Consider the following 24,466-nt stretch of genomic DNA (forward strand, 5'->3'; position numbering starts at 1 on the left):
CGCATAACACCCACAACTGTTGACCGCAGGGACTTCCTGGAAGGTCAGTGTACTTGAAGCCGCCTCATCTGCGCGAGAACCAGCGCGTGCTGCCGATGTCGCTTGCGCCTGTCCATATTGAGGTGAGCACACGCACAAAGCAGAACGCCAGTATGCTGTCGGCCACCCCTTTTTTCATACTCCTCCTCTAAAACATTTTAACGCCAGGAACAGGTTTTAGGCTATTCAAAAATGTAGACGGCGCATTGTTGACTCGGTCAGCATTTTCTAGCACGCTAGCACTACAGTCCATTACAACTCAAGAATGCAGCGGCGAATTCCCCTCGAAAAAAGCCCTGCAGCCAATGGCGTCGACCGGTTTTTATCATGCAGAGACTGCACAAGGAAGGGAAGAAGAAAGGCCGTGGGGAGCGGGTTGTTCGGGCTAGAGTGTGGAGTTTTAATAGGAGCATAAGTACGTTCTCCCCGTTTAATCGCGGCTGACACCGTTCAAAACCACCCGCACCCCACCCCGTGATCGCGTACGCTACCGAGCGCACGCCGACCACGGCGGGCTTTCCTCTCGGGAAAACAAAGGAACGACACTGGCTGGCACAGAGAAGGCATTTATTGCGACAACAATAACGCCAGCTAACAACAAAATGCATTAAGGAATCGAAGTCGGCCGACTCACCAGCACGGTTACCAGCGAACGTTCGCCCACGCTAGGGCTGGGGAGACACTCCACGGCCGGACGGGATGAGAGGCAGGAGAACGTTCTCCCCCACGAGGCTTCACCCCGCTGGCAAAGAGCGGAGAGCCGCGCCGACAAGTCCATACGCGACGAGACCCCGAGCCGACGAGCTCTCCCGTGCGCGCTCAGCAGTCAGCCATCCGTGGCGCTCATGTCGCTGCGACGTAGGTGCCCTCTCTTGTTCGTTAAGTAACTAGAGAGCGTCATGGAGCGCCCTCCCTCCGCCCCCTCTGCACCCGCAGTAGGAGGGTGCATCGCGGGAAAGCAAACCAAAGGGGAAGAAGCGGGGCAAAGTCCCCACAAGTGGTACAGAGAGGTTATGGGGCAGATTGAAGATGGTGTGGCGTCGCTACGGCTGAAGACAAAGTCCCCTATTCCTTTCCTGCCTACAGCGTCTGCTAGAAAGCCATATCTGGACGACTGTATTGGTTGGACAGGCCTCCTCTGAGGGGCATTCGCAGCTGATTTTTTTTAGTTGTAAGCCATCCTGTCTGTAATCAAACCCTAAGGATGACAGGCTGCCACACGCAACTCGGTGGACAGGTTGCCTCGCTGGATGCCTCGCTAGCGAAAAAGCCGTCATGTCTGTGGTTGAAGCCTGGGGATGGCAGGCTTCCCACAACCCGGTGGGCCACCTGCCCACCATGGCAGGGGGACAAATGGAAAGGAGGAAAATTGGTTTCGCCGCAGCTGCAGCAAAGTGTCGCAACAGCTGCATCTATGTGGAAAAGGAAATAATGTCCCACTAGTTGCTCCCACTATGAAAGAAGTAACACGATAGATAGAGCTGAGTGGAAAGGCGGTAATCTGCGTCACGTGTTCAGATTGCAGCATAGCTCGAACCACAGATCCGTCCGGCTCTAACACGGCAACTGAAAAGTAAAAAAACTCTCCTTTTCTGACAGCTTGGTAGCAGAGACGCGCAGTGATTCGGTTCTGTGCAATACGCTCTTCTCTATATAAGACGCTGCTAAAAAAGGCGGCTTGAAGGAATTCAGAAGCGGTAGGCGCTTGGATGGTAGCCTGTTCGTGCTTACCCAGCGCATAGAAAAAGCTAAGGCGGAAAACAGACCTCTGTATTTAGCTTCCTGGACCTAAGCGGGGCGTACGACAACGTGAACAGGGAACTCCTGTGGAACATATTAAAAGATGAAGGTGTCGGTCATGAGGTAATTCATTTTACACAGCAAATATATCGAGAAAATGAACTTGAAATAACATGGGAAGCATGTACATGGGAAGAGTACAACAACTGTCTAGGTATACAAGGATTAAGGCAAGCATGCCCTTTATCATCGCTGCTGTCCTTGCTTTATATGATAGGTATGCAAAGAAGGCTACTAGGAAGCAGTCTATGTTAGGATCTGTCATACAGATTAGGCGGAAAGGTACTTGAGCAACGACTACCAGAGCTTAATGTATGCTTCGACATTGTTATTGCCCTACTCAAGGTTTACACAGACAAGAACGACACATACAAACAAAGCGTAAACTATCAACTGATTTTATTAAGGATTTTATTTAAGACTTATTCTTCAATGTTCCACAGAATTATGTACTTGATGTGGTGGAAGAAGCAATGGCAGAATATGGTGAAGTGAAATTTATGGATGAAAGCGGTGTTTGCAGCTTGGATTTTGTGGCTGTCATAGCGAAGTACTTGTCTTCTCTGTTCATCGAGTTCGGCGGGGAAGTGTACACCCAGAAAGAAGGATATGTATTGGCAGCTGCATAGCGCCTGTGCTCTGTGACTTGTTCCTGGCCAGAGGAGACCGACTGCTTGCTGAAACCTTGAAGCCACTCGGTGTCTTTAAATGTTTCAGGTATGTTGATGATTTCTCAGTCTGCTCTCGTCAGGGAGGCGTGCCAGAATGCTTCATACACGACATCTTGGAGCAATTTGAAACAGCGCACCCTGGAATTTAGTTTACGCATGAGGTGCCGAAGGGCGGAACCCTGCAGTACCTTGACATCTCCATCTAAGAGGGGCAACATTTATGCTGGAAATTCAAATGTAGAAGTGAAAAGGGACTGTTGCCGTTTGATTCGGCGCATTCGAAGCTCACAAAGCGCGGAATTGCGATGTCTTTCTTCACCCAGGTAGTGAAAAAGTCCTGTCATCACAAAGTTATTGGCAGCATCAACTTGCAAGCTGAACGCCTGAAAGCAGCGGGATATCCCACTCAGATGTTTGTATCAGTGGCTGATAGTGTTCTAAAGACAGTCGTAAAAGAGAAACAAAAGGACAAAAAAGCGGGACAAAAATGAGAGGCCGGTTGTATTGGCTTATGTACATGCCGTCTCGCATAGGCTTAAGAATGTTGAAGAAAGGCATAATGTGGCAGTTGTGTTCTCTGCGCCAAACAAACTGAGAAGTTTGTGTGCTAAAGTTAACAACCCACAGCCAAGGAATAGTGAGAGCACATGTGGGGTCAAGCACGCGACCAAGTTTGTGGCATGTAACTCCGGAGTCGTGCCCAAGATACCGTTATCATGTGGCAGGGCATATGTCGGCCAGACGGGACGATGCCTGAATGAACGGCTCCGGGAGCATCGCAGGTTTTGCGGCTTGACTCCCGCGTCGGGTAATCTGGCGGCGCATTGCTACAAGTGCAAAAACTGCCAGCCATTGCTTGATAGCACCACTGTCATCCTGCGATCCCAAGATAAAATGCAAAGGGAGCTATGTGAAGCATTTTGCATGACGTCTGAGAAGGAAGGCACTTGCGTAAGTGACCGGTCGGTAGCGCTGACGAAGCGAGAAACTTAAGGAAGTGAAAAGACTCCGTCCTCTACGCATGCCTGTCAGCAGAAGAAGATTAAACAACTCATCTCCTTGAACCTACTTGTATTTGTGTCTTTTCATCTTAACAGTTCATATAAAACGAATTTCCCACGCAATAATATCAGTTGATAGTTTGCGCCCTGTCTGTATGTGTCGTTCTTCTCTGTGTAAACCTTGAGTAGCGCAATAACAACGTCGAAGATTACAAACCAACTAGGCCCATTAGAAGCTCTTATTAATGTATGCGGACGATATTGTACTGTTAGCAGAGAGCCAGGAAAATGTGCAATCTTTCGTAATTTGCTGTGGAGACGAAGGAGACAGTCTATGTGTCAGTTTTAGCGCGACTAAATCAGGCGTGGTCATTTTTAACGATAAAGCTGATGAGGTACTTCTAATTCAAGGCCATGAAATACACCATGTGGCCGAATACAAATATCTCGGGGTATGGGTCAACGAAGGGCAGAGGTACACGGAAAAGCACGAGCAGACTCTCATAGCTAAAGGGCGAAGAATTTCCGGGAAAATGAAACATAGAGCAATGGGGAGGGGGGGGGGGGGGGCAATAGGTATGAAGTACAGAGAGGTATTTGGAAACGAATAATGGTGCCGGGGCTTACTTTCGGGAATGCGGTTTTGTGCTTAAGGGCAGAAGTTCAGTCGAGATGAGAAGTAAATGAGAGAGCTGTTGGAAGATTAGCAAAAGGTGCCCACGGGAAAACTACCAACGAGGCAGTACAGGGGGATATGGGCTGGGCATTGTTCGAAGCCCGGGAGCCTCAGAGTAAAACACTATACGAAGAACGCCTGAGGAAATTAGACGATAGCAAGTGGGCAGCTAAGATATTTAACTACCTATACAGAAAGAGCGCTGACTCACAGTGGCGGAAAATAACTAGAAAGCTAACCAGTCAGTATGCCAGAGACGAGGACGGAGAAAAAAAGAGCGTTAACCGACAGGTTAAAAACACGGAAGGAAAAAGTTCGATTGATTCAATGAAAAAAAAAAGCATAGTGTAGAACTATATCGATGCTGGAAAAAGAAAATCAGGAAGGAAGCGTTTTATGAAACTGAAGAGGCAGTGTCCTACTCTTTGAAGCTATGTCAGGATGTCTTAGAACTCGCATCCACAAAAAGAAATTTAACAAGCAAGTTGACACATGTGCTGTGTGTGGTAAATCTATAGAAAATATAGAGCGCCTCTTAATAAAATGTGATTGTATCCATCTCAATGTCGATGCAGCCATAGTCAGTCTTCCTGAGGCCCTTGGGTTTAGAGATAACAATAGTCGTAAAAATAAACCTGCGCTTAACGTGTTTGGAAGATGTTTGGCTCAAAAGCAGAGAGGTGACATGAGTTTAAAAGTGCAGGAAGACGTATTTTTAAAAAATGGCAAATTTATTAGCTTACAGCACAGTAAAACAAACATAAAGGAAAAACTGAGCATAGTGGACACTGCCCTCTCCCCGTTTCAAATGGGGCGCTCCTACCTTCCATCCGTCCATCCATACATCCAGATACGCATGCACAGGGTTCGCCCCCTTCTGCCCACCGCGTTGTGGCTCTGCTTATGTCGCGCCCGACAGCTCTTAACGGGAAAGCCTTGACGCAATCACAGACTTCCGCTCTCCCACTGACACGCAGAGCTGGCCTCCCCCTGCGCGCTCCACTGAAACGCTTGAAAGCTACTGCGATGCCGGCGGCGCTGAGGCCTCCGGAGCAGCGCAGTACCAGCGGCAGCAAACACTCCCTGACAACATGGACCCCAACCTGGGTATGGTGGGTCGCATGGACGGCTCCTTCCTCAAGACCAAGTGAGTGCCATTTCAAGCTCAGCAACACCACTGAAAACTAAATGCTGCGCGCCGCAGGGTCGCGTCACCACTTTGCGTCAGCCGGAGTGATGCGGTCCATCCCTCTTTTCCACCTTTTCTTGCTGCTGAGGTGAAGAAATGACGCTCAGGCTTTTCTCTCAGCTTCGCATGTTAAGCTCTCTGAGAACTTGTTTGTTTACTGAACACGAGCGATTGCACACGGACACCTGCCTCATAGCATGCACGAAGTGAAAGCCAGCGCCTTCAGGTGCGCTTGTTGAACGAGGTTTAGTGTCGATCATTTTTGTCACGCTTTTCATGAACAGTTTCAAAGCAGCAATATTAGTGATAATTGGCACATATTACAGTACGGGTTTAAACCCTACCGCGGCGGCCGCGTTTCAATGAAGGCGAAACGCAAAAGACGCCCTTGTGCTGTGCGATGTCAGTGCACATTAGAGACATTAATAATAATCATTGGCTTTTGGGGAAAGGAAATCGCGCAGTTTCTGTCTCTTCTATCGCTGGACACCTGAACTGCGCCTTAAGAGAACGGATAAAGGAGGGAGTGAAAGAAGAAAGGAGGAAACAGGTGCCGTAGTGCAGGGCTCCGGAATAATTTCGACCACCTGGGGATCTTTAACGTGCACTGACATCGCACAGCTCACGCGCTCTTTAGCGTTTTTCCTCCATAAAGACGCAGCCGCCGCGGTCGGGGTCGAACCCGGGAACTCTGAGACCTCCACTACGCTACCTCTTTCTTCCTTTCTTCTATCACTCCCTCCTGCATTCCTTCCCTTACGGCGCGGTTCGGGTGTCCAACGAGCTATGTGAGACAGTTGCCGCGTCATTTCCTTTCCTCAAAACCAACTTTCAATATTGTTATCGTGTCGCTGCAGTCGCCGTTTCGTGCTGGTCGCAAACATACAGAGGGACAAGAGGAAAATCGCTCTTGCTGCTCAGTGCTTCATGACAGTGGTATCTGAAAAAGGCTAGTTGCTTAAAGGTGGTCGCTTGCTCTATTACCGCCACATAGAGCCGCTTGGCTCAAGGAAACGCTAGGAAGCTTCGATGCTCAGCTTCACTGTTTTGGGTGACGTCAACTGTGTCATTTCCTTCCACGGGCACAACTTTGTGACCCCGCAGTGTTATTCTGAGCAGCGACACTTTCGGCTGTCAGGGCCACGAGATTGTTCTTTACAGCTGGGAAGCACATAAGACGTGTTTTCAGGCAAACATTTCCTAGCTTCGTGTTCATGCCAGACATCTATGCAATTCTCGAGAGACGAAATAGCGTCTCACAACAGAACGGCGGTAGGCACCACCATAAACGGAAGAGTTGGCACAGAAGCGTTCTAGGAAACACCCTCTGCACTGAGAAGGTAGTGGCATATTCCCCCTTTCCTCCTCGAGCCACCTTGTCCATTATTGCTTGCGTAAGGGTCAAAGCTTGTCGACGGATATTAAAAACACGAAGCTTTGCAAGCGTTTTTTGTCAGTTCATGATGAAAATCTCCATTCCGCTCAGTCACAATGACTCATGCAATCAGTCGTACAACTAGTTATGACGCGGCCGTGTGTTGCACATGCGCTGAAATTTTCACTCGTTTTCGATGCCGAATAAAATCTGCCGTTATAGCCCGTGCGATGTTTTCGGGGAGCGCACCGAGCCAATCCTAGATGCAGAAGACGGGGAAAATAGTAAGTGCGAAAGCGAAGACGGCGGCAGCATAGAGAATGGCGCTACCTTAGAGAGGGACCTTAAAAACCCGATCGGAGAATTTTGTTATTCGGCATTCACGAACGCCGAGAAAAATAGCACGACGGCGTTGTTTAAGGACGAAGGTCAGTTTTTCAAGGACGAAGTCTGGAAACTGCTGCCAGATGGCAGAGGTGTGGAGTTGTGTTGGACCAGTTAAAGGATATCAAATCTTTATTTACATCATCCAGATGTTAGGGGCGCAGTACGTTCTCGAGCGGAAAGGCTTATGCGCTACTGCTATAGGTATACCCAGCTTAAGAAGACAGTTCGGGTAGTTGTTTCGTATTCATGGTGAAAAAGAGCCATAAATGCGAAGGCGAAGAAGGTACCGAGACGACACAAGCGCTTACTTTGGCCACAGAAGTTTTAAATCCTGCAGCCAGTTGTGGGAAATAGTTCATCAAATCATTCGGAGTTCAATTTTACCATCTGTATTAATGTCAGACTTGATAAAATGTCACGCTCTGTAGATGGTTAATTGGGAACAATGCTAACAAGGGTGACTCCATTCAGCTCTTATTCGCAATGCAAGCAATGCAACTGTCGGTATACCAAACACGAACGGAGAAGGCACACTTTGTTTTATCAGGAGTAAAATTCTTTCTTTTTAATAGACGACCTGACAAACTGAGATGACATCGCAAGAAGACATTTGTGTTGACTGCGATTGTGTCACATGAATCTGTAGTAATCTCAGAAACAATTTAGTCTTAGTTTTAGAGTAATTGCACCAAATATACCTCGTTGCTACACGCATGGCAGCGCTACCAAGAAGTCAAAAGCGAAGGTTAAGCTGCAACAGCGGGTCGAAAAGGCTGCAAAAGGCAGCTCAACTTGCGACTTCAATCAGTGAGACTGCCTCACGTATTGATCTCAAGAAGATGGCTAACCGGACCCCTTAGCAGATGGCAGTAGCTTTTCGATCTCGGCTGCGGTGGCCAGTATCGAAAAAGTGCACGCAGTGTTTGCGACCTTTCCTTTTTCACAGCAGCTTGCAGTCCTTGTGCCCCACACTTCTTACCAAGCAAAAAAGTTCATAAAGCGAGCCATCCGTAATAATTAATCACTGGTGGTGTAATCTGTGCTACTTTTCTGTTGGAATGCTGCGTGCTGTTAAATGTTTTTATCTCATGCATGAACAACCTACAGCACAATAGGGGTTGTTACTAAAAGAATCTATAAAGGTTCTTTTCGTTACGTCCCTTTAAGCACTCACATGGCAGCAGCAGTGGCGTAGGGTGTACATGTCTACTTAGAATCCTCGGTGTTCTCGGTGAAACCATTTGTTTTAATTTCATTTACTTTCCAATGATGTCACGCGTTCCGGATGAGGTCAGTCAGGTGGATGCGAGGAACGAGGACACTAGTGTTGGGGAATTTGTTGCACGCTATGAGTAAACCACACACAAAATCTATCACATATGAAGGAAGCAAACGCGGACACCACCATGTGCGAGCGTAGAAAAGAGCACGTGCGTGGGAAGCTATGAACGCGTGCTCAAATACAACAGAGACCGTATCAAAAAGATAATCTGCACGTTCGAAAAAGATGAAAAGCTGCAACGTTTTCAAGGAGTCTCGCTTTGGTCATCTCGTGAGGATATTTTGCATTCATAAGTGGAAACATTTTCCTCTCTCGTGCATTCCTCTTTGTGCTTCGTTGCATACGAAATTGCTGTAAGTTTTTAGAAGCCCTGTTGATGTTAGCGTCACGCTTCTTCCAAGCTATTGCGTGAGCAGTTAAGTGCCATTTCATTAGCTTCCAACACCTGTGTGCCAGATAGCAGAAAGGGGAAATCGGGGCATTGGGAGCATTTACTGCTGCAGCAATTGCATCAGCGGTAGTCGTCATTCTGTCTGCGCAAGGTTGTTGATATAACATATAAAGTTATTTATTAAATTTTAACATTAATGTTACGCTTGTTACATAACATTATTATAATATCATTATAACGTTCGGTGCTAACTGGGAACTGCTAGTACATATCTGCACACAGTTGGCTGAAAGCTGCTGAATGCACCTTTCAGCATAGCACAAGCGGCAGAGTTTTTTTTTTTTTTTGTAAAAACCATTCATGCAATGCGGCAATTGGTGCCCGCTGCGGTGGCTCAGTGGTTTGAGTACTCGGCTACTGAGCCGGAATACCTGGATTTGAACCTGACCTTGGCTGCCGCGTTTCGATGGAGGCGAAACGCAAAAGGCGCCCGTGTGCTCGGCGATGTCAATGCATGCCAAATTACGCAATACTTCAACCAGTGCTGGAGGGAGGGTATCCTCCCGCAGTCCTGGCGCCATGCGAAGGTAATATTCATACCCAAACCCAACAAAACACTTACACTTCAACACCTTCGCCCGATTTCGCAAACCTCATGCCTCGGAAAGCTCTTCGAGCATGTTGTGTTAGCAAGACTGACAACGCACATGGCGGACAATAATCACATGGTGGGATTCCGCCCCCATCTATCCGCACAGGACGCCATGCTGCAACTCACACATGACATTTTTGACCCGCTTCTGCCTGGTCACACAAAGGCAGTCTTAGCTTTGCATCTCTCCAAAGCTTTTGATCGCATCGAACATCAGGCGATCATGACTGCCCTATCTCCATTGAATGTGGGTGCGCGCACGTACGCCTACATTCAAGCATTCCTCACTGACCGCATGGCTGAGATACATTTTGGACCTCTCTCTTCCCCCTCCTACACGCTTCAGAGTATCCGAACCCGTCTAGGGTCCGTCCTCTCCCCCTTCCTCTTTAACATCACCCTCATCCCCCTCGCCCGAAAATTGGCAACTATCCCCCACCTTAAGCACACTCTTTATGCCGACGACATCACACTGTGGACCACCCACGGCAGTGACGGCGACATAGAGAACACCTTACAGGAAGCAGCCACCCTCACCCAAACTTATGCACAGAACATCGGACTGTCTTGTTCCCCAGAGAAGTCCGAACTGCTCCTCATCCGGCCAAAGAACCAACGCTCCCCCCGCTCCCCCATTGCCATCGAACTGAATGGGGCTCGGTACCGGAGGTTGACACCCTCCGCGTATTGGGCCTGCATATCCAGAACGATGGCAAAAACACCGCCACCCTCAAGAAACTCAAGCAGGTTGCAGGCGCGATATCGCATCTCATCCGGAGAGTTTCGGGCCATCATAGAGGCATGAAGGAGCGCGACCTCTGTCGCCTCATTCATGCCTTTGTCCTCAGCCGTGTGCTCTACATTACCCCATACCTAGAACTATCCAAACACGACATAAATACTTTGGATGCCTTGATCCGCAAGGCATTCGAAGTCGCCCTTCATCTTCCCCTCAACACCCCCACAGACAGATTACAAGGCCTGGGCCTCCACAACACGATCGGGGAACTCGTGGAGACCCATCGACAGGCCCAATACATAAGGCTTACACAAACCTCCACAGGCCGGTATATCCTGGACTCCCTCGGAATCAGAATACCGGCCAACGACCCAACCCTCCTCCCCATTCCTCGATCCCTTCACCGAGAGCTGGTCATCAAGCCACTGCCAAAAAATATGCACCCCTCCCACCATGAGCAGGGCCGCAGAGCCCGTGCGAAGGTACTCCACCGAGTGTACGGCTCCGAGCCGGACGCCGTATGGGTGGACGCCGCCTGCACGGGTGACGAAGCAACCGCAGCCGTGGTGGACTGCTCTTCATCCGCCCTCCTCACACTACCTCTCCCCTCTAACACCACCCCAGAGGCTGCAGAGGAAGCCGCCATCGCAATTGCCATCACCCGCACGGAAGCCCAGTACATTTTAACAGACGCTAAAACTGCAATTCTAAATTTTGCGCGAGGCCGAGTCCACGTCCCTGCTTTTGGCATACTGGGCTCGCCCGATGCACCCCCACCCCGCCATGTAGAGCTTATATGGGTGCCTGCGCACTCCGGGAATCCCGGAAACGAGGCCGCCAACATTTTAGCCCGAGGTTCTTTAAGCCGGGTTCAGGTGGCCTCGGATCGGGGATTCGCGAGGGAGCGAATGCACTCGTTCAGCGAGATGACGCAGGCCTACAGAGCCTCGCGCCAGCTCTACCCCCCGCCCCACCCCTCCCTAGATAACAAACACGCAACACTCTGGCGCAAACTACAGACACACACACTCCCCTCACCCCTGACCCTAGCCCACTATCACCCCTCCTTCCCCACTCCGGCCTGCACCTTGTGCCATGAACCATTCGCCTCTTCCCTCCACATCCTCTCCCTCTGCCCGGCGGACCCTCCCCCGCGCGGCCTAGAGGACCTCAAGACCTGGGAGGACTGGGAGACCCTGCTGCGCTCGGAGGACCCGGCCGTGCAGACACTCGCCACCGGCCGGGCTGCCAGTGTTATGGACCTTAGGGACATAAACACTTGAGTGCAGTGGGGCCGTGCGGAGACCAAGGGGCGTGCCCCGACTTCCTCTCCAACAATAAAGTTTTTCTCTCTCTCTCTCAAAGATCCCCAAGCGGTCGAAATTACTCCAGAGCCCTCCACAACGGCACTTCTCTCCTTTTTTCACTTCCACTTTCTTCCCATCCCTCGCGGTGCGGTTGTGGACTCATTACGAGAAGTGAGACAGTTACCGAGCCATTTCCTTTCCTGAAAATTTACTACAATTGGTAAGGGGCATCTACCCAACACCTTGGCACTGCGAGACGAAACTGCAAAATAAGGCAATCGTACAGGCATTATTTCACTTTCACATCACCTTCTGCTAGTGTACTCCGCTCAAAATACAGGAAAGATGAGGTTGGGGCAGTCGAGATGGTTCTAATCTTCGTTCAGTCAACGACAAAAAGACACTCTGTCCCCTATGCGCTATAGAAGTTTCTTTGCCCATTGTCCGGACAGCGAGTTTCCATATTAACGAGGTGTAAATACATCAAAAAATTATGGTCTTCAAAAAAAAAAAAAACTCCACAGTTCATGTCGTCCATAACAACGGGGCTCGTATTAACGGTGCACGACTGCATCCAGAAAACATTAGGGCTCCACCTGCTCTCCAGATGTACAGCCGATAACATGATCCAACAGGTCGCATTACGAATGGCAGAACGCTGCATAATTAGGTTAGTCCCATATTGTAATATGTCATTTCCTACTACCGGTGAGACACCAGCTGAGCCCGTTGAGTACTGGACGGCCGCGCACGGGGCTAAATATTCTTATCTAGACACTAGCTGAGCTAACGGGAAAAAGTATGCAGCTTGAGTTCGAAGTATGGGCGACAACGTTCACACACAAGGGAACAGACCGGGAGCTCCAAGTTGGTTACGTATGCATTGCAATATGACGCGTAAGAGTGTAAACGTATCTAGCAAAGTTCCAAAGCCGGGAATGATTTCAGGCTGCATACAGAGGACACTGCTGTTCACATATGTCCCGTATCTCTCTCGCTAGGCCTTGTGGGACCGCGGGGAGGAGCCTGTCATCCTCACATGAGCCCCTACAGCCCTTGACTCAACACCGGCAAAGCCTCCAGTACACAGAAGCAGCTTAGTCCGAAGGCGGCCGCAAAGGCCAACCTTCCATTAATAAACCCATAATCGATCGGTCATAATAGATGCCGTGTGTAGATAGGCGGCCGGCGCTATAGCAGTTAGCGCGTGCCGGTCATATGGCCCCATGTTGTCGCATTAAAGAGGCCCTGAAACACCTTCCGCAGAGAGCACATAACTCACTCAATCACTGCATTGTGTTGTCATAAAACCTAGAGCCACATAAGGCTCTCTACACGCAGCAGATGACCCACAATCACGCGCGAAAGTAGGCGAGCCCTTCGCGGTGACTTTTTCATGCTCCAGCCCTTCTTCATAGCTCGCACCTGCGTTTACAAGTTGAGCGGTGGCTATTGGTTAAATTCTTTCATACGTCAGGCAGCTTCCATGGCCGCGGCCAATAAGCTGCGTAGCTCCGGCGGGTAAGGAAGCTCCGCTCCCGGAAGTGGGGCCGGCGTGCAAAATGTGACGAGAGGAGAGGGAAAGGCGCGAAGACGCTGAAGTTCAAAATTTGACCAGAGATAACTCAGCTTCTACAAAGGGCAATAAAAAAATTCTTGCTGTGCAGTATTCGTGAAGCGGCGTGCTTTATATCCCAAGCATACAACAACTTTATCTCAGAACCTTTCAGAGCCCAGAGCACAGAGAAAACATGTTGCTATCGCAGCTTTTTCAACTGTATTTTCTTTGCACGGTCGTCTGATACAACTAAAGACTTGAAGCGGCCTGCGCAGTTTCACTGGTACGTTTCATGGCAGCCAGATAGCATAAAGAAGTACTGTTCAGCGAAAAGTTGGAAAGCAGCCGGTCGAGTACGTTAAAAGTGCCGCGAACGCACATTGCTGCGAAACCGATAACGCTCGGCACTCTGAACAAGGCCTCTCCTGATCGTCCCGTGTCTTGGCGACGCTAACGCAGAAGCGCACTGGGCCTGCGGGCGGCGCCCGAGTGGCAGTCGGTGGGCCTGCGCGAGCTCCAGTGGACGAGGCAGCCGTGCGAGCTGCACTTCCCGGTGATCTTGCTTGTGGGCGGACTGGACCCCAGAAACCCGCTGGGTTCAGGTAAAACCAGTTCAGGTAGAGGGCGTCAACAACGATGACAAGTGGCCTTGCTGCCACTTCAGGTTCGGCCGTCCTGAAATACCACCCGTTAAAGGACCGCTGGATGCTGGTTGGTGCCATGCCAGAGCCTCGAAACTACCACGCAGCTGTATACATTAACGACAAGCTCTTTGTCACAGGTACGCTCGCCCTTCGAGAAACATCGCTGCATGGCTGTGTACTGTGACAGATCGGCGACCCGCTCGACTCGGTCATGCGGGGTCATGGTGTCACAGGAATTGTGGGTGTTTCGTTCCGTCCCTTCTGTGGCGCGCATGGGAGCGGTTGGCATGGGACAAGATGGATCAAGCTGGTATGCGAAGAGAGCGTTGCTTTCACAGACTACGGCCACCGGAGCGCTCAAAAGAGACGACCACAGATCACTGTAATGAACGGGTTGGGAAAATCTTAGTCAGCTACAAATCGCTCCACCATGCCGGCCCGGCCTGTTTTGAGGGCAGAAATAGCGTTAGAGACATATGGAGTCAGAAAAATTCCACGAGTCTTTCCTGCGAAAGATGCGCTGCCTATCACAGTTTGTGAATCAGGCTATCAACTCCCCGAATGCCATATTTTGTTTCCATCAAAACTAAGTATTTTTCTGCCTAGCGGTTGTTTTGTTTTTTTGCAGGGGTATTCAATATTTTCTACAAAGTGTCATAACTGACAAAAATAGCAACATTTAAATGCCCCTACTTACCAAGTAAACACGCGAAAGATCAGGGAAGTAATTTCCATTTCTAAAGTGTGAACTGCTCTCAAAATTGCAAAAACTATTTGTTATATGTCTGCAGAAAAAACCCGACAACATGCTACTTCACTCGCTCTTTTGCGAAATATTTATACTGATCTATATATGGCACAAAAAAACCACATTATTTGCGGGATGAAGGTCACGAAATTCATCTGCAACAAAGAAATCGCTCCTAGGTGCAACTTACTCTTAGAATAAGCTGCAAGTTCGATTTGCACACATTTGTGTACGTAGCGAGCCAAAGCATAACTACTGAGACGCATGCATGCCGTATGAACCAGTATATATACCAGCAGAAATAACTACATAACAATACAGCCTCTCTGGTGGCTTTGTTCAGCTTCGCTTGCAAAGAGCATATTGCCAATTTGTGCTTAATGTTAGAAATTCACTCCGGCAGGTGGCTACTCACCACTTATCAGGAAGCATGGTGAAATGGTGGCAACAAAAACAACATTCACCCTGAATGTGGAAAGAGCCACGTGGGAAAGACAACCAGACATGTTGGCTCAAAGGGCCTGCCATGCATCAGTTGCTACAGATGGCAAAGTACTGGTTTTTGGCGGAAGAGGACACCTTGGAAGGTCAGAAAAAATTTTTTTTCCTCCTAGGCTGTCTTGAGATGTTCTTAATCATATTCCTGTATAAGCTGCAGTATCTTACCTTACTTAGCAATACATTGCAACATTGGTGCTGTAATAAATGCTATGGCAGTGGATATTCAATTTTTTTGGCCCTAGTATCATTTGACTTGCATTTAACACGAAAAAAACATTTATGCACCCTGACCATTTAAGTGACCAGTGTTTCTTTCTACAGGTTGCTTGATTCCGCAGAGGAGTTCGACATGGACAATAACAGGTGGCGGCAGTTGAGCCCAATGCCAGAACCCAGAATGGGCATGGCCGTAGTCCTTAAGGAGGGATATGTGTGGCTGATGGGAGGAATGTCTGAAAGATCTGGAAGCCCTGTTGTTTCTGATGTGCTCCTGTATTCTCTGAAGCATGACAGGCAATTTTTTTCACAACTTCATTTCCTGCAGACTACTCTGTTTATATCCCAGCACAGTAATTGTTAACGTTTTCTTCTCTCACAGGTGGACACTAGGTCAGCCTCTCAGAGTACCTCGAGCTTTTGCTTCTGCAGCACTTATCAATTGTTGTATCTGGCTCTGCGGAGGCTGCAAGACTGCACACACTGGAGACAAGCACCCAGTCAGCATGAACTCTGTTGATGTCTGTTCAGAGTATTCAGAATGGAAAAAAGCCTGCAAGCTTGCAGTGGCCAGGCATAGCGCTACTGCAGCAAATATAGGTAAGAATGTGGCTGAATATAAAAGTGCAGACTAAAGAGCACTTGCCTTTTTTTCACAGGCTCGTGCATTTACATACTAGGCGGCGTCAACAGTGAAGAATGGGGCGTGCTATCTAAAAACACACTGCTCGTCACTGATCAGAAAGTCATACTATCACCAAGCAACATGCCTGAACCGATTTCTGGACACAGTGCTGTCACTGTGTTGCCCTCGACTAGCCGGTACTCAAGTTCCAGCATGAAGTGGAGTGATGCCATTTTTGAAAGGCTGGCATAACACTTGTCTTCAGTAAGGCTTCCTTGTCTCACTCTGTTGAAGTACTGATGTGGATTCTTTTTCTTTTTTTGACACCCCACAGCCAGTCTGTGGCTTCAACAAGACAGAGTACAGCTTGCAGAACAAAACAAACTGTAAATTCCGCATGCCGTTCTTGTTTTCTTTCATTTGCCGTGGTAGTCAACCCATTGGCCATTCATTCTCCCGTCATTATCTTATTGACAGCAACTTGAAACGACCTGAAATGCACGTTACAAACAAATCAGCTTGCACACAATTTCTCTTAGAATGTAAGTGAACAACTCACTTGGACACAATCTGGTCACCAGAAACTTGGAAGGGATGGCAAACATCATCGCAGTGCAAAGCACGAAGTTTGTGAAACATCTGCAACAGATTCTCTTTAATCACAAATAACGAATTCCAATACAGGGGGCTTTTTAAAAAGATGGTGATATGAACTGGCATCGTACCTACCTGTCGAATCTCATTGTCGCGGATCGTTAGTTGTACGTGATGTTTACACAATTGCAATAAACTTTGTTTTAGTGTTTGTCACATAACCATACACTTTGTAGTCTTTTGTTGGGTACAGCAGGCCCATATACAGCTCCCGAATATCTCCAGAACTCTTATTCCCAGGTACCATGTGAATGTCCTCAATAACATGCAGAGACGTGTGTACGGTACACAAAAATTCCAGCTCATTGCATGGTACCACAGTCTTTACAAACAGTGGAGAGTTCTGTAATAAAAAAAAGTCAACAAACTTGACCATTTCTCTTAATAGAAAAACCGCTGTGGCCAGACTTCTAGCCTGCCATCAAAAGTGTGGTGATTATATACATGTGCTTTAATTCCACACCACCTCAGAGGACCAGTAGGCCTAAGTCTTCCTAGATGCTAGTGCAAGGCCGATTAAACCAATTAAAAAAATTACTTCTCATCCAAGCTTCAAAAGCAGTTAGCTACCTCTTGAAATCACGTTATTAGTTCTGCTCTCCACAGGGCTGGAACACGAAAATATACAATATCCACGAATGCACACTCAGAGACTGAACTACTTGTTTACCTATTACTACAATACAAAAATAGCAGCGGTGTTATGTAAGAGTCCGCGTGCAGTACTCCAGTTCCAGCATCAAGCATCAGCAGAAGTTTACACAGAATAGCACCAGGCTATTGCAGAAAAGCAAAATCATGGTTATCCTTTAATTTTTTTTCACTCCAGTGGCATACGTGAACTCGAACATACAAAGCAAGGCTGCAGCCTGCAAAGTTAGAGGACAATGTTAATGAAAACAAGCTCTAAAAGTGACACATTCAAGCACTTACTATATTAACAACCTATGTACCCCTTTTTTTCCAAATGCAAGACCCTCTAACTAAAGAGGGGGTGCATGGAATCAGTCTGTTTTGGTTCTATACTTTGTTTTTCTCCTGACATAAGGCTATCGGAAAATAAGGGCTGCCAAAATTTGCATTGCTATAGCATGTGAATGTCGCTTACCCCTCTTCAGTCTTTTTTTTACAGGAGACGCGTGTCTTAAAACTAAAAATGTTCATTACTAGAGATAACGTAATCAAATAAGATGTCTATATGTATTTCTTCCTCTCGTTTTAAAAAAAATATGCTTAGTTTTAGTATATATCCGCCAATTCTCATATTATGGAAAAATAACTGAAGCCTAATTAGATAATTCCTTACGGGTCATTTGGAATCATTCCCTCAATAGTTTTTGGTTCCTATTGGAATGCAGCTGTAGCCAATACCTGCCATGCGGACCTATGCTGCTAATATCGTTATTGAGGTACGCATAATTATATCATATAAAAATGTTTAGTTTTGTCAGAGCAATATAATTATGAAATATAAGTAGATGAAAATGTTGTTCACAAAATTTGATATGTTCAATTGAGCGACATATAATACCATAGCTCCATATTTCAGCTATTTCTGAATTCAAGTGTACAAGTTGAATTAAAATTGCACCAAGAAACATGACGAAAACTTCCGTAAGGATAGTCAGGTTCGCAAAAAACACCAAGTGGAGAAAATCACATTTGAAGTGCGCGTGCCAGCCATTCGAAGGTCGTTGTAGAGGCCTCAGAAAACAGCGGAATGCAGACATTCTGAGAGCATTTCATGATAGTATTACCAGGATGTAGGGAAGAGCACCTTTTAGAATGTTAAAGAGCAAAATGGTTGCCATCGAGTACACGGCCGCGAGAATTTACGGGTGTGAAGTTCGGCCGCATTTTACTCCAAAATGGTCATTTCAGTGATTTGGAAGTATCATACCACTTTGTTTAGTAGCCGGATGTCAAATTAGATCTTAAAACTTGGCAGGCAGGTATTTCATAGCATATTGAACCCGATAATGACTTTTTTACCATTTCAAGACCCACGTCTCCCCTCAAGTACACCATAAAATGATCCCAGGGTTTCGAAAATATTTTCCCTAATGAATATTTATAGACATAAGCGGGAACTGGCACAGCTATGGTCTGCACTCTGAGAAGGAATTACCGTGCTCTTTCATGTCTGCAGAACCTTATCCTCCTTTTAAGAAATTCAGTCAAGACCACTTATAAAGACCACAGTTATTACGAACAAGCGTGAAGCTACCGTCAAAATATGTATTAGGGCTATGGAACAGCGCCTCAGATAAACGAACAACCATGGCAGCACCACTCGGTTATAACAAACCAGAACGCACCGTAAACTCGCCCCGCTGTCAAAAAACGTCCGTTTCCCATCAGCGCAGCGACCGAAGAGTGTCCCCTAGCTCCCATGATCCCCCCAAATAAAGTGTCAACCTCCAAAAAAGAAAAAAAATGAGGCACAGAAATTGCAGTCAAGCACTGGCCAAGTGCGCCCCAACAGGCTAAAAGGTCAATTGGTGTGTACGCATGTGCTGGTTGGGTAACGTATCTAAACTGGAGGCCGAAGCCTGGCAAACGTGACACAGGGGCAGCATTTGAAGCGAAACTACTGCGCACAACCAGTGATCAACCAAAGGCAGCAATTTGGGACGTGTGATTACCAATAGAGGAAGGTACTTATGGCCCAGCCGGTCACGTGGCATACGTCATGTGTGCAATTAAGTTCCATCTTCCATGCTGCCGACGCATCCAGGCAGCACACAGATGGTAGATGAATATGCATAACGGTAGCTTCGCCTCTACATCCTTACAACTTAGAAGAACGAAGATGACGTTGGCGACCTAGTGTAATCAATTGCCAAGAATACTTATATCGTTTTCGTACGCAGCTAATGTCTCGGCCAGCAGGACATGACCGTGGTTGAAAGCTTATAGAAAGCGGCTTGATACAGTCTTGTCTCAAAGAAACAAACGTATCTCAATGGTACTTTTAAGAAATAATCGACACTTTTGTCCAAGTGTGTTTTCTGGCCGTACTAGGGCAATTACACTTCCTACGAACTTTGGATACAACGAAAGCAATTCGCGTGACTCTCAGGTTCGCTATAAGTGGGCTTGATTGTATTACAAAATCTTCTTGGAACTTGGAGGAAACAACAGCATGAGAAATGGATGCAAACAGGCAGACAGGCGATAATTAACATTACGTTTTCAATACATACCATTGCATTCAGCCACAGCTAGGTCTACTAAACATTGATTGACCTGAAATGCAACTGAGCAGTTTACTTCACTACACAAATAGCATGGAATTGCAGTGTGAAATTATTCATGTAAATAAAAACTGACTGTAAGCAGATTACAAGCTGTTTGATAACTACCCAGGCAGCACCAAAACATTATAACTCTAAGATTATTGTTTTGGGCAGATGTTATTTTAACGTTCTTTGTGATCTTTTTTCTGTTTTTTTAATGTTACAGATTAATGTTAGGGTGGCCTGCCCCTAACATTAATGAAACATCTAAAAATAAATGTTACAATCTAGAAAATGGTGAAGCCGCCCTGCACAAGCTTGCAGGACGACCAGTTGTGAAGTCACACAACTTACAGCACTTCGCAAGAACCAACAATGATGGCAACACGTGAGCTCCACTATACAGCCCAACATGCAACACTGATTTACTCATCTCCGAACAGATTACCATGGAGTCAAGCTCATATACCCATTACTGAGCGGTGCCCCATGAGTGATAGTGGTGTATGGGTAAGCAAGGTTTACTAACAAAATAATGAGGTTGTGCGTGCGATTTGCGATGAATACTATCTAAGGCGTTGTTGCAAAGTAATACTATTAAACATCTTTGTTATAAAAATGGGACAAATTCGGAGAACCAGTGCTTGAAATATATTTTTAATGCTGTTCTATAGTTGTTGCAAACATTATAGTAACGGTTAAAAGGCTATATTAAAACAATGCTTATTTAGAACGTTAAAATAATGCGGTCTACATGTTCGGTGCTACCTGGACAGCTGGAGAGTTAGCTGATCCAAGCAGGACAACGAGAAAAAAAAACACAGGGCAAGCCATTTATCCTGTAAAATGAAAAAAGGACGATTTCACAGACGAGGTAACATGGTACGAATGTCGAGCTACTGCAATTAAGAGTCGTCACGCGAGTAATACACTGTTGACAATGGCCCACCATTGTTTCCAGAACGATGAACAGAAATTAGAAGCAGAAGAGACGCATGCACTGTTGCTTCATATAATACTCATTGCCCTTTCAGTCTGCATGCTAATTAATTATTAGCGTAAAAAGCCTCAATGTAGCTGCAGGCAAATTCAAATGCTAAATATATTAGGTCATAGCTCAGTGCTTATACCGAATGTTACCGCTGAATTTCGAGCCCTGAAAAGCGCCAGATTGCCTAAATGAATAAAAACACCACGCTGTTAATTAGAAGATTAACAGAACAAACATTTGTGCTTACTTCCGAATGAAAAGTGAGAGATACCAGATAAAATGAGGAGGATTAAAATGGGCGTTTACCTCTTTGCTGATCACAGCGAAGGCAACAGCCATTACACTTTTCCCGAATCAGTTTGGGTTCCCACTTTAGCGCTTCTCCAGACACACTATTTTTCTTGGTTCCTCAAAGTGAGCCACGCTACCGCCGCTCATTATGACCAGCATCATAGTTGTTCACCTCATACACGCCAAGCGCCCGCACGGATGCAGCAGCTGCAGCTTCCTCGCTCTCTCAGTCACACATATCCACTAATCTCCACTCCTGCTGCTGAAACACTAAAATGGTTAAGCAATGATAATCAAAACGCTATGCAGCAGCCAGACATGTCTAAAGTGCGTCCGAACAGACTAATGTATCGAAAGCCTCAGGAAGGAAGCGGTAAAATAGTGGAGACAAGAAGCCTGCCATGACGTAAAAGCCAATTCGGTCCAATCCAAGCGCAGCCAATTGAGCGCGGCACATTCGCTTCACTACGAAACTAACTTCCCACGCGTAGGCTGAGTTAAATAAAAACGCCAGTTTATTACTTTAATGCAAACAAAGAACAACAGTGAATCAATAGAAAAAGTAGCGTCATCTTTGTCTTTGTGTTTAGAATACGATTTGCCCGCAGTGCGTAGTTCGTTTACAAATCGTTAGTACTTTTTCTCCATTACCGAAGTTGTGTCGTTTTCCTCGTTTAGTGTACAACTGATTCGCCGTTCCAGGAGCTGACGTTAACGCCCAAGATGCAGAAGCGACAACAGGCTTGCAAATTGCAGCCACGAACGGGTACAAAATTCTGGCAGAGCACCTTATTGGGCAAAGCGCCGATGTTAATCTGGGGAACAACTGCGGTTGGACACCGCCCATGCACGCCGCGCAGCATGGTCAGGTATCTGTGGTGGCTCTTCTGTTACACCATGATGCAACTGTAAATGTAACCAGCCGCTTAGGTTTGTGCATTTGTAGCGCTTTACTCTTCGAATGCCTTTTTCTGTCGGCTATGAACTTTTCTTGCTCTCTCTCTCTCTCCTAGCGTTTTTGCTTCATGCCCAAAACTTCTTCCCTATACCATAGTCGTTTGACCTTGCTCACACTGACGACGCTCTTATTTATTTTAAACAAATGATAAAAAAGCTTCCTTCTCAAGACACTCTATTTTGTTCAGGGCCCTTGTTTTAGAGCTTTATTTAATCCGGAATTCGGGAAGGTATAAATGGGCGCTATTTTCTGATTTAAAATTCAGGTAGAAATGCCGCAATGGTGAGCCAGTGGTTATGGTGCCCAGGCCGCCCTGAACGACGTGGGTTCGCTCCTGGCCGCGGCGGTCGCAGTTCAATGGAGGTGAATTTCTGAATGCCCATGCACTGTGCGATGTCAGTGCACGTTAAAGAACCCCAAGTGGTCGAAATTATCCTGAGCCCTCCACTACGGTGTCCCTGTAGCTTAAGTCGCTTTAGGACGTTAAACCCTGTAAAACCAAAACCATAAATGTGGTTATTCAACAGGTGTTTAAATATATCACACTTTTCCGTGTCTTTTTTTTTTCAGCAAAAATAAGTTACACTTAGCACACATAGCTGTTTCACACATAGCTCTCTGTTTGCACTCATTGCCTCGTAAACAATCTTATGTTATACTCCTCGTGAACACAGACACACCATAAGAAAGAAGACAACACACGCACTGTGTGTCTGTTTCCTTTTTTTGTGGTGCGCCTGTGTGCGTGTGAAGTGGTAGAAGATTGAGATGTACCAGCTAGCCCAAAAAAGTTTTACCTCATAAACAGTCTAGAATTGGCAGCTTGCCTAAGAAAGCGCTCTTTACGTCCTATTTCTTTTCTGCGTGTGTGAATACAGCTATTTAGTTGCGTGTATTGCCATTCCTTTGTATGTAGCACTTGCAAGTCTCTGCTAGACCTGTCTGCGTTTTTACATGCATTGCAAAATCATTCAAAATTAGACCAGCCATTTTAAACGCCCAACAGCCTCCGAGGAGTTTGTCTTTACCTACGAAAACTTCTGTTAGTGCCTGTGTTCTCGCTTCAAAGACCTACTTTTCAAACATATTCATAGATGAAACCATGCTGTGGATAACAAGCATCAGAAGAGATTTAAAACCATCAGCTGACCGAAAATGCCACTGCACAAGTATAAGACATTTTCTAGTTTCTGTGCAGTACCTTACGTTTTGTACACTGACGATTTTAGACGCATTTTTAGGTAGGAATAATTTTAATTTAATTTTTAGGAACTCTGCCTTGGTGGAAGAACTGGGGAGAAATTGTGTTTTACTCAAAAACAAAGGGCCCTAATTATGCCCCACAAGAGCCCATTACTTAATTTAACCTCCTTAATTACCAAATTACTGAGGAATCAAAGAAAAAAATTATTGCCACAAACTATTTGTTATCGTCACTGAACTTGAGGAAAATGCTATGTTACGAATTTGAAACAATGGGCATTTGTCCATCTTGTGCAGCTAGTCCGAACTGTATGAAAGACCAACTCGAATGGCCAGGGACAGCCGACCATTTTTATCCAAGCGATGTTTTTCTTTTTCTTCAGCAAAAGTTGTCAGAAAATGAGAGACAGGTAGTTTTTGACGCCTTGGAAGTCTTATATTTGCTCCCCTTTTTTTCACATAGCTTTCTTATAGTGGCTTCAAGAATTTCGGTGAAAAATGGCTCGCAAGTGAAAACATGTCGACACCAAATGTTGTATTCAAGTTCTATGTAATAACCAATGAGTATACAGCATGGAAACACTAAGTTGCGATTTTGTGGGATTGGGCGCTAAACGGTAAATCTTTATTGGCGTCCATTTGCAAATATTTTGGCACACAGCGAAGGGCTCAAAACCAGTGCAGCACATATTGCAGCAGCATTTTTATATAGTGTAATCACTTTTGAACATGAAAACTGGCATAAAAAAATTAGTTGTGTTGCTGTCTCTGCAAGTGCTGTGTCGCTTTCTGAACAGGTGTAGGTGCGCTGTCTTTGGCTGCTGGAGGAGGCCACCACTCGACTGTTTGCCTCCTTCTGGAAGCAAGAGCAGACACTGCAGACAGCACTATAGCTCAGTGGTTACACCTTTAGGTGCTGCTGCTGTAAACGGCCATGTATCAGTCATCGGTGCCCTTCAGCAAGGCAGCTCAGTGAACACAGTGCTCCTAGCTACTGTTAAATGGCCTGAATGTAGTCATGAAGCTCATTTTTGTCTCCCCTCTGTTGTGCACTCTGAAACAGGTCTCAATTTATTGCGTCTAAAGTTCTGGATGCAGGCTCGTTACAAGCACACTTTTCAGGTCAAGGACCAGGTTGCTGCCATGGGTAATATTGTGACGAGGAAGACGACGAACTGGTTAGTGGTGCGGGCAGGAGCGCTCGCGCTAGGCCAGCAGCCACCTTGATTATCTTTCGAAGTCGGGCAACCGACGTGCACTATTCGGCTTTCTACGGTCTAGAAAACTGCTCACGTCCTCTAGTAATTTACTGTCGTTTGTTATATCTCC

At 46.6% G+C, this 24,466-nt stretch overlaps 1 protein-coding gene across 1 annotated transcript; it reads left to right on the top strand.

Moving 5' to 3' along the window:
- Positions 1–35: 35 nt before the first annotated feature.
- On the top strand, positions 36–16,544 carry LOC144106685 (alpha-scruin-like). Its single transcript, XM_077639527.1, has 7 exons — positions 36–122; positions 5,165–5,334; positions 13,527–13,669; positions 13,732–13,848; positions 14,863–15,046; positions 15,282–15,776; positions 15,836–16,544. Exons 1-6 carry the CDS (start codon positions 96–98, stop codon positions 15,538–15,540), a joined length of 900 nt encoding a protein of 299 aa, XP_077495653.1. The 5' UTR covers positions 36–95; the 3' UTR covers positions 15,541–15,776; positions 15,836–16,544.
- Positions 16,545–24,466: the final 7,922 nt, after the last annotated feature.

Source organism: Amblyomma americanum, chromosome 10 (assembly GCF_052857255.1).
Source record: "Amblyomma americanum isolate KBUSLIRL-KWMA chromosome 10, ASM5285725v1, whole genome shotgun sequence".
Taxonomy (NCBI): Eukaryota; Metazoa; Arthropoda; class Arachnida; order Ixodida; family Ixodidae; genus Amblyomma; species Amblyomma americanum.